The 14,780-nt window shown below is 36.5% G+C and overlaps 1 protein-coding gene across 5 annotated transcripts in view; it reads right to left on the bottom strand.

Annotated features, from left to right (window-relative positions):
• Window positions 1–14,780, bottom strand: part of NEBL (nebulette) — a 251,612-nt gene that overhangs the window by 38,914 nt on the left and 197,918 nt on the right. For 3 of the 5 annotated variants that reach the window (XM_027887603.1, XM_027887605.1, XM_027887604.1), the window contains 7 exons: window positions 14,424–14,528; window positions 10,108–10,215; window positions 9,067–9,177; window positions 6,501–6,611; window positions 4,800–4,910; window positions 4,016–4,126; window positions 3,036–3,140 (listed from right to left, as the gene is read on the bottom strand). The exons of the other annotated variants lie outside the window; for them this stretch is intronic. In XM_027887603.1, the coding sequence (XP_027743404.1) occupies window positions 3,036–3,140; window positions 4,016–4,126; window positions 4,800–4,910; window positions 6,501–6,611; window positions 9,067–9,177; window positions 10,108–10,215; window positions 14,424–14,528 (762 nt within the window). The remainder of the gene's footprint in view (window positions 1–3,035; window positions 3,141–4,015; window positions 4,127–4,799; window positions 4,911–6,500; window positions 6,612–9,066; window positions 9,178–10,107; window positions 10,216–14,423; window positions 14,529–14,780) is intronic. 5 annotated transcript variants of the gene reach the window in all.

Below are 14,780 nucleotides of genomic sequence, written 5' to 3'. Positions count from 1 at the left end.
CTGGAGTTCATAAAATAAATCTCTACCATTTAGTATTTCCACCTTTCTTAAACCAAGATTTATTTAACTTCTCCTATCAATAAACCTTAAACAATAAAAACATCGTTCCTGATACATTTCTCCTACTTTGTTGAAGTCCTCTGTAACCTAGGGTGAACACTACTGCCAAATGTTCTGGAGGAGAGTGAATGTCCACAACTAATTTTTAAATATTCAGAAAAACTTTAACAATTTAGAATTTTGTTTTACCGCGTGAGAACAGAGACAGTTTATGAGTAAGAATGTGAAAGTTCTTCTGCAGCAACATGTCAGGTAGAAAGGTTTATGTCATGGACTGAACTTTTCTACCAAGTAGGAATTGGTAAAATATGTTGGAGACAGGAATTTTTCTATGAAAGAGATGACTGAGAAGTAAATATCCTATTGTAAATCATCTGCCAAATGAGCTAGAGAGCTAAAAGCAGCAATGATCTTACCTATAGAGTTAGTCACTTCTTTTGTCTCTTAAGGCAGGAAAATACTTGAGACAAAATCCAAAAATCAGGAGACTACTGAGTCATTATTTTTTTTATATTGAGGCTGCTCCCAGCTATATCTTAACTCAATAAAAAGTAAACTACCTTTATAATCTAAACAGCACAGAATGATGGAAGATAAGGACATAGAGAAAGAGAAGAAAAAAAAAGATAATCCAATCACAGCTATAAACTGCTTTCCTACACTTGGAGGATCCAGTTCAGAAACAGAAAACGGACAATCACAAAATAAAGCACAAATCACCTCAAAGACAAAACATTTCATTTCATATTATCTAGTAGTATAGTACATTATAGTACATTAACGAAGAGGATGACTGTCAGCATTGGCACTGAAGGCTCAAACTGGCCTTAGAGGGCTGCAAGGGGTTCACATATATCAGGGGTTTGTCGAGGCTTAATTAAGTAGTGAGAGTTTATTTAAACTAGTAGTGTTTATTTAAGTTTATATAAGTTAGCTAAGTTCAAATCTTTGTTCGCGAAGCCTAGCCATGATGATGATGATGATGATTTAAGTTAGTTAAGTAGTGAAAGGTACCTAACTGTGAGTCCCCACTGCCAGACCCACTGAGGTCTTCTATTTGAAGACTTCATCTATGAAAGGCTGGAGCAGGAAAGCAGATCACAGAGACTCACTTGGATCCCCTCTGTTACAGGGAGTTTCAGTGTAGCATATTAGGATGCCAGGGACATAAGAAATGGTGATAATCACCATCACACCATCCAGCAGAGCACCATTCAAAACCAGGAGGCAACGGATGGAAAGAAACAAAATGGAGTCAGTGAGTCTGCCAAGAGCTCCTATTAGAAAGCACTGCCACAGAAAGGGATCTGGGGCTCCTGGTAGACAGAAGGTTTACTATGAGTCAGCAGTGTCCTGGCAGGCAGGAGGGTCAACCGTGTCCTGGGAAGCATCAGGCAAAGCATCGCCAGCTAGTCGAGGGAGGGGATTGTCCCAGTCTCCTCTGCACTGGAGTGGCCTCACCTTGAATATTGTGTGCAGTTTTGGGCACCTCAATATAAGAAAGATATTAAGCTCCTAGAGAGCATCCAAAGGAGGGCAATGAAGATGGTGAAGGGCCTTGAGGGGAAGCCATATGAGGAGTGGCGGAGGTCACTTGGTGTGTTCAGCCTGAGGGGAGACCTCATTGCAGTTACAACTTCTTCATGAGGGGAAGAGGAGGGGCAGGCACTGATCTCTTTTCTGTGGTGACCAGTGACAGGACCCGAGGGAATGGCCTGAAGTTGCGTCTGGGAAAGTACATTAGAAAGAGGTTCTTCACCCAGAGGATGGTTGGGCTCCCCAGAGAAGTGGTCACAGCACCAAACCTGACAGAGTTCAAGAAGCGTTTGGACAATACTCTCAGGCACATCGTGTGACTCTTGGGGATGGTCCTGTGCAGGGCCAGGAGCTGGACTCAAGGATCCATGTGGGTCCCTTCCAACCTGGTGTATTCTGTGAATCTGTGAAAGATGTAGCTTTCAGCTGTCCTCATCCAAAGGAAGAAAAAGAGCAGATAATGGTTGGAAGACATTACAGGAATGACCACCACCTAGAGAAGCCTCAGACAGTTATCTTCTCTGCTTTCCTGGCAGTCTCTTACTTGCTGCTGATGCCACAGCTATACAGGATAGCTGCAGGCAAACAGCTCTGAGAGAAACTAACTGAGCTCATACTTCTGAGAGTTGGAGAAGCTGCAGATATCTTTAAGTTAAAGAACAACATCTGCGTCAGATAGCAGTAAAATATTTAAGTAACTTATATTCCTTTCCCTCAAATCATTGGTCTTATTAGTATTACTTAGCCTACCATAAAATACAGCCACTAACTGGTCTTTTGTTCTGGAAGCTAGATTTACTCCTCTTCTCTGTTATACTACAAGCAAAGGCAGAATTACAAACAGTAGAATTAATGGGCCCAAAAAGGAAGTGGAACTTAATACATCCCAAACTGGGCAATTTTAGAAACCTAAGCTCATAATTTATATTTAGGAATACACTGAAACTTAAATCTAGCATAAAATTTAAAAATATACCCAATGTAACATAAAATCATTAGATATATATATTTATGAAACCCAATCTGTTCTAATTTTATAACCAAATCTTGATGTACAGTACATTTGATAGAAAACAGATGAAAAATCTTATATGCACATTAAGAAGCCCTAGACTTTTTTCGCTTTTAAATAAAGTACTTCCTGGGGCCTGATGGAAAAAGAAAAAAAAAAATCTTCATTTAAAAATAACTGTGGCTTGGCAAGGTAGTATAAGTAGTTTAGAAATTCAAAATAATAGTGTCCCACCTAGAAAAGCTGAGTATTTTTTTTTTTTTACTGAAATAAATGAGTGATACAGTTTTTGCCAGGAAAATTATACAAATGGCTCGAAGGACTTTTACTCATAAGTTCCCTATTTCATGCTGTGGTACAAGAGAGCCTATTTAAAATGAAAAATATCTAAAAAGTTACAGGCAAAGAGAGAAGCACTATTACTCACTGAACTGATGTTTTTCTGAGTATTTCTTATCCTCTCCATCTCAGGAGTGTCAGGGACAGTAGAATAGTTACAGAGCATCTTTTCTGCTTCATCTTTGTACATTTTCTGGAAAATAATTTTTAAATGTCTATTTCTTGCTTTTTGGGCTGAGGATATCCAAAGTGTAACAAAAGATGCCTATTGCTGATGAGCCTCCGCATCCCTGTCTAGTATTTATTTCAACCTCTCTCCTCCACGATATTCTTACTATTGCCTGTGCGAGATACCCAACACTGTTCCCCACACTAAAAATATATAATATACATATATATTATATATATCCTCATATATTATATATCTTCATATATATTTTCTCTTTACTGTCAGGATATATGTAACATATCATTACGTAAAGTAAAAAGAACTACGGATAGATGTAAACAAGTAAATCCAATTTTCATGGTATAACAGCCCTGGATATAAATAATAATCAGGTAGTTAAGACATTTTACTACATGTAAATTAATTTAGTATAGATATGAAAGCCTCTACAAAGCTACAGAAGAAGCATTTTGAGCAATGTATGTCAAGTACTCAATCTCACACAGAATTAAAACATTCACCCTTTGACTATGTCTACCTGGCTTGCTATTTCTGAAGCCCTTTTGACCCATTGTATTTTTGGAGTGTATCGACCAAATTGCATTCCTTTTCTTATAATTTAAGTCTCTAGATCCTTTTTATATTCTTTCTGAATACAAAATAAAAGTGAAAGAAACCTATAAGTAGTACTACAGTTCTCCACACATGCTGTCTTCAAAGCTATTCTGATAATACTGGTCAGACTTTAAAAATAAACTCTTCAATTTCTTTAATTTTTATTTTTTTTATGCACTACTTACATCTTTTAGACTAAGAATGTTCAAGAAGATTTTATGTTTTTAACATCTCATTGTGTGTTACTTCCCAAGTAATCTTAAAACGACTAATTGTGTACTCACCTGGCTGACAATTTCAGAAGCTTTTTTGGCTCGTTGTATATCAAGGGTATCTGTGCTCACTTCCATTCCCTTTCCTTTAATTTCATTCTCCAAGTCTTTCTTGTATTCTTTCTGAAAAGAATAGCATTGGAAATATATCTGACAGCCAAATTCTTATTTTTTTTCCCAATTCAATTTGTGCAATTCCACTGAGCAGCATTCAGAAAACACCAAATAACTATTGATTCAACAGTACCAGTTTTGTAGAATCTATCTACGTGACATCCACACCATAGCTGCTGACAGGCTAAAAAATTCTTTTAACAGACTGCTCACTTCAGCTCTGATGTAGCCTTTCACATCTATCTGTAGTTTTGGTAGCTGTAATCACAGGCACAGGTAAGATGAGACTTTCTCCCTCTGTCGTGCTTTGCAAGACTGGGGTCATGAGGTTTTAGCATCTCTCTAACTCTTTTTATCATTTGGCCCTAACTAAATAAGTCGTTATTTAGACCTAAAAGCAGTAGAGCCCACATCAATTGAGCACACCCCAGGCCAGGCATAACTCATGAGGAACAAGAACAAGTTGCAAAAGATGATGGAAAAGTCAAAGTTCTGGAAAGTCTTAACCTTCTCCCACATTCTGATTATGTAACTTTCAGACTCCATGCATCTCAACAGATTAGCTATTTGGTGAAATCTGTGGTATGGCTACCGTCTAGATTGGTCACCACCTGGAATTCTCAATGACAATAATTTGTTGCATGCTTTCCCATGGAAAGCTTGCACCAGGTACAGTACTGACCATGCTCACAATTTCTGAAGCTTTCTTGGCTCGTCTTATCTCAGGTGTATCTGGACCAACTTCCATGCCCTTCCCTTTAATTTCAGTTTCCAGGTCTTTCTTGTATTGTCTCTGTGAGGATAAAATTTATATATTATATTCACAGTATCTAGAGATTTACAGGAAATTTTTTTTCTTTTTTTGCTAGAGAGATTGAAATTTAGGATTTAGAGTCAATCAAAACTCTTAGATTAAGGGCCACAACTCTCAAGACTCTTGCTAAGCTCTCTCAAGACTCTTGTGAGAAAAAAAAAACATAACAAACTACAAGAGGAAAACTTTTAGAAGGTATTTAGTGACTGTATAAACCTCTACCACTGAATTTTTAATGTGGCAGAAGGTGGGAGGAAATCAGTCCATACAGTTTGCTACAGTTATCCTCTAAAGTAGAGGGGGAGTTTAGCTCTTCAGAACATAGTGTAATAAGCAGGTACTTGATTCCAGCCTAATTGAAACACATTTTCTTTTAAGAAAATATTTTATTTATGAAAAGACTACATGTTAGAAATTTAATACCATACAGAATTGCTTCCAGTGAACTTCCAGAGCAGGAGGTTGTAATTTATTCATTTAATAGGTCTTTCCTGAACCGTAGCCATTAGGCAAGTGGCAGTACTCATCTGTGATTGCTGCTTTTTCCTCACAACATAAATTATAAATAACCAATAACTTGAAAACAAAATGAATATTTCATCTTCATCTTATACAATCAAGGATATATTCCTTCTTCATCAGCAAAATATATTCAAATGTAATACTGAAATACTGTATACAATAATTATACTACTTCTCTCTTTTTTTTTTTTTAAATATTCTTAGCCAGTATTATTCCTATTACTACAGTAGTAATCACTCTTTTTCTATTCTAGTTCATCTCTGCCTGTGGAAACGGGTTTTTTTCCAAATAAATACATATAATTAAAAAATGTTCCTTACTTTTCTTGCTTGATAATTATTTTTTTAGCTGTACATCAGTTAGAAAAAAGAAGGAGAATATTTTTCTACTCAATGCAATGGTCTGATCAGTTACAAGAACAAGAGCAAAAAGATTTTCAGTCCTTGATCTCTTTCTCGTTCTGATACAGACATAAATGTGATAAAACAACTCTTTACTCTGCAAACCACAGTTTTTTGCAAAAAGTGCAAGTTAACCTGTGGGAAGACATCATCACTCAACTCCTCTCTGCTAGCAGTGGGATGGCAGATGTTTCCCCTGAGCTTCATATTGTGTAAAACACCAAGGAAAAGATAATCCTGAAAGTTACAGCTATATATTCCTGCACTTCTTTACAGTGGTCAGATTGGCCCTGTGCATGGCAACCCCTCTGGCTTTCACGGCTAAGTATGTATATGTGTGCAAATAAACACGTATGTGTGTGTGTGTGTGTGTATATATATATATATATCTATATATCTATATACATGCTGTATCTACTGACCTCACTAAAAATCTCCTTTAACCTTTTAATTGCCTGAAAATCTGAAATATTTCTCCTGAGTTGATCCAGAGCTGTACTGTATTTTAAAGCAAAACAGAAATAGCCTTATGAATTTCATTGTAGATTATGTAAAAATAAATAAATAAAAAAAATCTTCTCCATTGAGTTTAGTGTAAAAAGTGAAATCTCTGTGATACTAATAACCTTCACTAGTATAACATACCTCATTTAGTATCTGAGCTGCATTTTTCACTCTAATCAAATCTGGTGTATCTTCAAACACTGTCATTCCTTTTCCTTTCATCCCTTCTTCCAAATCTTTTCGATACTCTTTCTAAGGATTAAAAAAAAAAAAAAAAAGAAAATAGTGAAAGAGGTTTCTCCACTTAATACTGCATGCAAGATCTTGAAAAGAAATGCTACTTTTTAAAAGGGTCTCTTTGAAATTTCTATGAAATATGAATTAGCTGTAGTACAGATTTCAGAGCTAAAATGGAATTGGATATCGTGAAATCAAAAGGTAGAACAATGAAAAAGTGAAAAGATTTTAACGTCATCATATATTTTGTTGCGTTCTTGAAAGCCAGCCCTTCCTATACAGAACTAGCACACTGTTTAGGGGCCTTGACTGTCTTTTGGACAGACATTTTAACTGCAGTAGCATTTTCTTTCTTCAGATCAATATATGCTGTGCTGCAGCTTTTACCTCTGTCCCACTAATGGCATCCCAATCAGGATGGATTCCCTGAACAACACACTAGGACCTGTTAAAACAATCACTTGATAAATTATAATGTAGAAGCGATATTCCTACCATATCACTCCTGTGCCTTTTAGACACTGCACTCATATGATCTATCAGCATTCAGCAGCTGCAGCCTCCAGAGTACTCAAATGTTGAATATAAAATTCAAAGCACACTAAAACCTGCCCACAGACATTTCGTTATTTTTCTTCTTCCCAGCTCCAGGAGAGCTGATGTAAGCCTACTGAAGTTCAAGGTTTTTAAGTCTTTAAGGATTTTTAATTGCTCCATCTCCAGGTGATGATTAGGCTTTTTTAAGCAAAGAAACTAGAAGAACATTGAAGAAAATCTATATCAGAGAGATCTACACAGACATGAATTAATACTCCTAATTATGTATTACATTTCATAAGCAGCAGTGAGCACCTTTATCTCTCCATAAGCTCTTTATCTAAATAAAAGGAAAACAGGTATTTTTAAAGAAGTTTCTTTTATCATCATAAGCATGCCCTACAACAAGCAGGAAACAACTTCTATTAATTTAGAACTATTTAGTTCATCTGTCTTTTCTGAAGAAGTTGTGAATGTGGTTCCAGAGAAAAAAGTTCATATTGTTGCAAAATAGAAAATATGTACAGAATTATCTAAAGTGGAAAGGCAACAGAATAAGCTGGAACACAGCCAACACTTAGGAAAAAAAAAAAAGAAAAAAATAATTGAAAAACAGATCTGTTTTTCAGTAACTTCTTGTTTCATGCATTATCTATTCAAAGTTTATTACCAACCTTAATGCAAAGATACTGAGCTACATCCTTGACTATGAAGAAATACATAATTTTGCTTAATTGTGAAAGATAATAATTAATTTGACCTATGTAATCTTTGGGTTTGGAATATGTTCCTTTAATATGGATATAAAACCATACAAAATTCATTCAGTTTTGCATTAAAATACCATTCCCATTTTCTTATATTCTTCCCCTTTGGCTTACAAGCATGGTTTATTCCCTAAGTAATGAGTCATAAAACTTGAAGAGATAAGAATTAGGGAACATCTTAATGCATATAGCACTGTGGAGGGAAGATACATCAAAATTTTCAAAGATAGACATTTATAGCACATTAAAACTATGCATGCAATAACCACTTCTGTGAGCATTCAGCAACCAGATTAAACAAAATGACAGCATTTGCATTTTTCCCTAGTGAGTAGGTATACATGAGACGTATGCATAGAATGGTACTGCACAAACTAGACCCAGCTTGAGACTTGCTTACCTGACAGCCAGGTTTATCAGAATAAATTATTTATTAGAAGATGAATAATAAAGAAAATATGAAAAGAAATTTTTTTCTTTATCCATATGAAGTCTAGCAGACTGGGATAAGTTGTATAAAGAACAAGGAAAGGAACAAGGTTCAAAGGTTTTCAATTCTAGCATCTTTAATTTGTTTTGGCAAAAAAAATCAATTCCTAGTACAATAAATACAGGCACGTTACTGTTGGTTCCCAGATTCAAAGGGAGGATTTCTATCAGCTCTGCTCTTCTCTTCTAGCAGTTCTAGCTCTTCCGAATTTGGTGAAACAGTAACCATATCTACAGAACCAACCAATTCTCAAAACCTAACACGAAACCAATTTTGAATTGATAGTGTATGATAGCTAATTATTTCAGTTAAATTAGTTAAAAGGGACCATACACAGCTCAAGGCATCCGTATAACCACAACAGACTATCACAAATGTGACATAATTACTCAAAAGGAAAAACTGCCATCTGGGCGCCAACAGAAATCCTCCTTTCCACCCCTTCATCTCTCTAAAAACTCTGTTTTTCTGGTTCAGCTGCGCTGAGCTTTATAATTTCCTTACTACACGACTATTCAGAATAAAAATTGATGTGAAGCAATTTTTACTCATGAAGTGACTTGTATTCAGCTACCAAGTTAACTTTAAGCTATTCAGCACTCACGAGCTTGTAGTAATGCTGCTTATTGCTTATTTACAACTTAACAACAGCAAAAAATACATAAAAGTCTTTTACCTCTTTCAGAAGGTTAGTGACTTGCTTTATATGCAAGAATTCTGGGGTCTTATCTAAATCCAGTGAGGGCCTTCCCTTAATCCCTTCTTCAAAATCTTTGCGATACATTTTCTATTGAAGCAAAACCAACAATTAGTGGTACATACATATGCAGTTCCAAGCATATTTCAGAAAGAACACTGTAAACAGACCCAGAAATTAACCATGTCATAAATTAGTCATCACACTAATAAGCAACTTCATTACTCATTTCATTATCTAGATTATCTATACAAGACAGAGACAATATAGACAAAAATACGTGTGTGCTATTTCTGAAGAGAATGCTGAACTTGAACTATGAAAGAAATGGTTTGCTTGGTAGGGAAAAGAGAAGACAAATAGCATATGAAGCTCATTAAAGTTTCTACCAAGAGAAAGAGATCATCTGTTTTCCATGACACAGTAAAAATAATGGAATCAAACTGCAGCATGGGGGACACAGGAAAATACTCCTGCTCAGGATGGATGGTGAAGCACTGGACTAGATTGCCTGGGAGGTCACAAAATCTCCATCATTTGAAGAGATTTTTTTAAAAAGTCAGAAAAGCATGGCCTGACAATGGACAGCCAATGCTGTTCTGGAGCCTGGGAAGACTTCCCCATTATTGGGTAGCATGTTTCAGTTAAGGCATGGGGTTGGCCTGGGTTCTGTGGTTTCACTTGCTCACATGCGAAAACCATCCCTCACTAATGATGGAATTAAAGGGAAAAGTTAAAAAATTAGTAATCTCTGATATAGATGACCTCTCGTGCTTCTTCTCAATTAAACGATGCTACAGACAACCTCTGTCTAGTGTTAGTAGTAATGGCCTTCTGAGAAAAAAATAAATTTGAAGGAAGAACTGAGTTACAGAATAGCAGAGATAACTACTCAGCATAATTTTACCGTATCCTCAATTTACATTCTGCTTGATACGTTTTCTTAACCTGAATACAAGATGTCTGCTAACTTCTCTGTTGATCTAAATTTTACTTCTTCAAGCACACATTTCCACTGACCTCACTTTGCATCTTTTGAGCCTCTTTTGAAACTTGATACATTGGTGTATCCACAAACTCCAGCATTGATCTGCCTTTAGATTTTTCATAATTCTCTTTGTACTTGACCTAGAAAAATTAAAATAAAGTCTGTTAGCAGCTGACATAATGTGAGATCTGATTGCTTGCCTCAGCAACAGACAAATCCTGTCTTAGCCATACTCCTTAGAAGTTTTGAGTTGGAAGACTCCTCCCAGATGTAACCTGTTGGAGAAACAGGGCAGCTAGATAAGGTAATTTTTTTTCTGGAGTCATTTAGTCCTTTTCTTCAAATTGGCGAACTTAGCAATTGTGAACTTTGAAGACAGCAGGAGTGAGGAGCATCAATCACAATCCTTAAACTAATGTGCTTTTGGCCATAATGACCTATGTCTGAACAGTTGGCAGCTTTTTAATAGGATCCCCTACCACTTTTCCGTAAAACAACAAATTTACTGTAACAACAACAAAATCTGTTTCACAGCCAAGCCCCACAGGTCTTTGTTTCAGGTTCAGAAGCACCACTTTCAAATGCATTTTTGTTTGTACCTGTGGGAGGGAGAAGGGAAGGAAAACTAACTCCTCAGTAGGGTCCAGCCTTGCACCAACATTCCCCTCAAAGCTACCGGGGACCATGACCTTAAAGCTAGCGGTAAAATCACACACAGGGTTAAGACATCAACTTATAACTTTATGCTAACTCACAAAGCAAATACATTTTGTTTGGAAACCTGGAGGAGCCTTCTGAACTCATTCATTCACACTCTTTTGATTAAGACAGGCAAACACATTACTTATCTCAAACAATCAGTGTGGGGTATGATGGAATATTCTACACAAGCCTTAAAAGAAAGCAAATAGCTACAAATCAAAATACTACATTCATAATGAGTAATGTCATCTTAATTTATTTTTCTCTTCAAAAATAGTGATGTCTGAATTTCTCTTTCCCTGTCAGGCTTCTGCATTAGGTTTGGGTCCTGTAAAAACACTCTCTTCTCATGGAGTACTTCTGATTGACTATGCACTGTATGTCACTGTAATCTGTCATGCAGTTTTGAGACTGATTTAATCACTGTTAGAATGCTGCATTTTTCTCTTTACAAGATGTGTTTGTGGTTGTATACACCTAACTTTGAAGCACCACATTTGCTTTGTGAGGGATTTGTTCAGGGGTACCCAGGGTGAAACGACAGAAGCCTTTGCTTTATTTAAATGGTTTCTTTTGTTCATATTGAAATAAAAGATATCCGAGAATGTTTTCACAGACAAAATCCAGAAGGTTTTTGAATTTAAATACCTTTTAAAGTACGTATGGAAGAAAGTGAGTAGAAGAAACTATATTTTAGGCCTCCCAACTCGGGAGTTCAATCAAATTTGAATTTAAAATATCGTGATGAAATTTAAAAAAGAACAAAATAACTTTTGTACATTCTTAGAGAAAATGTTTGTCCTGTTAGTCCAAAAGTCAAATGTTTATGTTCGATAGAAAATAAACTTTACTGTTTACATTTGACGTGCAAAGGAACACATATGACGGTCTGGGTTTGCCTCCTAGTGGAAAGAATTATAAATGTCACACAACAAAATCACTTTTGTAGTGGAAACAAATGAAAACTACCTCCATCTATGGATACTGATTTCATACCTTTACTCCATTCCTCAAATAATGGAACAAAATAAAAAAAAAATAATTCTATAAAATCAAATTAGGTACATCTCATAACCTATTGCTACATTAAGGTACAAGCACTAGATTCAGTCTCTTAAGTTCTATTTATTCACTCTGTTCCATAACATGAAATATATCTAAGTTCACCTTTTTTTAGCCTGTAGTTCATTAGCATCTCAAAGTCTCTATAAAAGGCACAGATTTAGAATGCGAAAAGCAATAAACTAGCTGTTATACATACATCAAAGTGTTACATTTTATGCCTCCATAGCTTATGCTACATGTATACCTGCCATGGTTTAACCACAGCCAGCAACTAAGCCTCACACTGCTGCTTACACACTTTGCCCAATGGGATGGGGGAGAGAATCAGAAGGGTAAAAGTAAGAAAACTCATAGTTTGAGATAAGAACAGTTTAGTAATTGAAATAAAATTTCATCATTCTCATAATAAATAGTAAATATAAGAAAAAAAAAATTAGGAGATATTTTAAAAAATCAAGAAAAAACAAGTGATGCAAATGAAAATTGTTCATCACTGACTGATCAATGTTGAGCCTGTTCCCAAGCAGAAGCTCCCAAGTTCATATGCTGAGTATGACACCATATTGTGTGGGATATCCCTTTGGCCAGTGCGGGTCAGCTGTCCTGGCTGCATCCTCTCTCAGCGTCTCATGCACTCCCAGACACCTCAATGACAGGGCTGCATGAGAAGCTGAAAAGTTCTTGGCTTAGGGTAAGCACTGCTCAGCAATAATCAAACATCAGTGTTTGGTTAACAACCAATATGTTATCAACATTATTTTCATCCTAAATCCAAAACACAGCACTATGCCAGCTACTAGGAAGAAAAGTAACTCTATCCCAACTGAAACCAGGACAATTCCATATGAGGGGAAAATTCCACCTTGTGAATTCTCTTCCTTATCAAAATAATAAAAACAGGATGAGTTCAACCTGTCAAAATCAGGCTATCTGCGTCCAGAAACACCCATCAAGCTTTCCTCTTAACTGCTGGAATTTATTTCCGTGAAAGTTGACTTGTATAACAGCCTTGCATTGGTATTACAGTATATGTGCTTCATAAAGTTTTGCACACACTCCTACACTCTAGGCCAATCAGTAAACCCATTCATTCAATCAACCATACTAATTTATGAGTTTAATTAACCATACAGGTTTCAATCTGTCACACCAGTGCAGGTGTAGCTACGTTATGCAAAAGATAAAGGGAAGAACAAAGTTCAACGGAGAAAGGTATATTACAGGGAAACAGCAAAATTGGACAATTAGCAAGCAGCTCTGCGTTTCAGAGGGAAAAAAACCAGACCATATGATCAGTCTTTGGAAATCAGTCAACAGTACAGCAAGGAAGACTGTTTCATAAAATGGAAGCAGATTTCAAAACATATTTGGTATGAGCTGTGGAGAGACAAGGAGGAGAACACAAGGAAGGTATTGGAAAAGCAGGAAGAATGGTAGAAGAGTAAACCATTTTAAAATCCAAGTGATGACATGGGGGGGGTCAAATCTGAGAAGCACTGTGAAAACAGGATTTCTGCAGAAGACAAATAGTTAGTGGAGAGATTAAGGATTAGCAAAGCATTCTGCTTCCTGCTTGTAGCAAGAAAAAATACCTACTAGCATCTGGACAATGTAAAAATCAGAGACTCAGTATTACGGAGTCCTCAGATGAGCACATGGACAGTATGAATCAACCCTTCCTGGGCAAAAGAAATAAATAAATTTTGCAAGATGTGATCTGCTTAAGGGAATGTCCAGGTTCCTACCTCATCAGAGATAAGATGAAAAACCTGCCTTGAAATCTATTTAACTCCTGCCACTGTGGAGCAATCTTCCTTCCCAACACTACCCACTCATGCCTCTCCACAGAAGTTCTGCAGGACTTCCATGGTTTCTGGAGCAAAAGATGACAAGTGCAGTTAACCAGCCTACAGGCACCACTCATGCAGCATAGGTGCTCTTGGAGTGGGAGAGAAGCTTTATCATGGCACAGAAGTCAGGGATTTCCTAGCTCCTCCTTCCTACTTCAACCCCCACCACTATCACACATCAGCTCACCAGCCCCATCAAGGGCCTTGTCTCGTTACGTGGCAGAATGCAGCATGTGCCTATTCTGACCTGGTGTGGGAAGCCTCAGACATTTAGGAGGGAAAAAAGGTTTAGACAGAGAAACTGTAAGAGAGAGTAGCACTCGAGAGGCTGTTCATGAAAGAAGTCCAAATATTAAACTAGCATAATGGCCACTTCTGTACAGGCATTTACAGATGAAAGCAAGATTTTAGACCACACAAGATTTGCAAGGAAAGAAGTATCTTAGTACAAAGGAAAAAAGGTTTCAGGACAAGGTTTCAGACACATAAGAATAAACACTTAACATCAGAAGTCTGTGTGATTCTTCCATAGTATATTGTTTGTTCTAGTAACTGAAATATGTCTTCCTAAAAACCTGCTTTTCCTCCCTCATCTACTACAGTTACAATACTATAGTTCACTACATATAAGACCATGAAGCAAGCACCAATTTTTTTTTCCTACAGTGACTATACATACTACATTCCTTACTACATTTATCTTTAAGATCATTCTTAAAAAGGCAACTTACATCGCTGTGCGTTTTGCTGATATTTAAAGCGTGGTTTAAATATAGCAGGTTTGGTAGATCAGATGCTGGATCATGTAGGTTTTCCAAATCTTTCTTGTAATTCACCTGGGAAGAGAATTCAGGTTATGCAAACTAAAGATTAACAAAATATTTCACAGGTTTGTCTTACAGTGTGGCCGTTCAGAAATAGAAAGCATTAAGTGCTTGCCTGAACAATCTCTATCAGCCACTAGATGGTGGTGATCTACTACTATTTGGAAGAAAAGAAAAAAATATAGGATTCATTCTGCTGAGTAAGTACTTACAAACTACTAAGACTTTTCATCCAAAAAGGACGCTTTCAACAAAATCGCATTT

Source organism: Empidonax traillii, unplaced genomic scaffold (assembly GCF_003031625.1).
Source record: "Empidonax traillii isolate 1590-97213 ecotype Southwest subspecies unplaced genomic scaffold, ASM303162v1 scaffold217:size1918799, whole genome shotgun sequence".
NCBI classification, from domain to species: Eukaryota; Metazoa; Chordata; class Aves; order Passeriformes; family Tyrannidae; genus Empidonax; species Empidonax traillii.
This window is presented reverse-complemented; position numbering and strand designations above follow the sequence as displayed.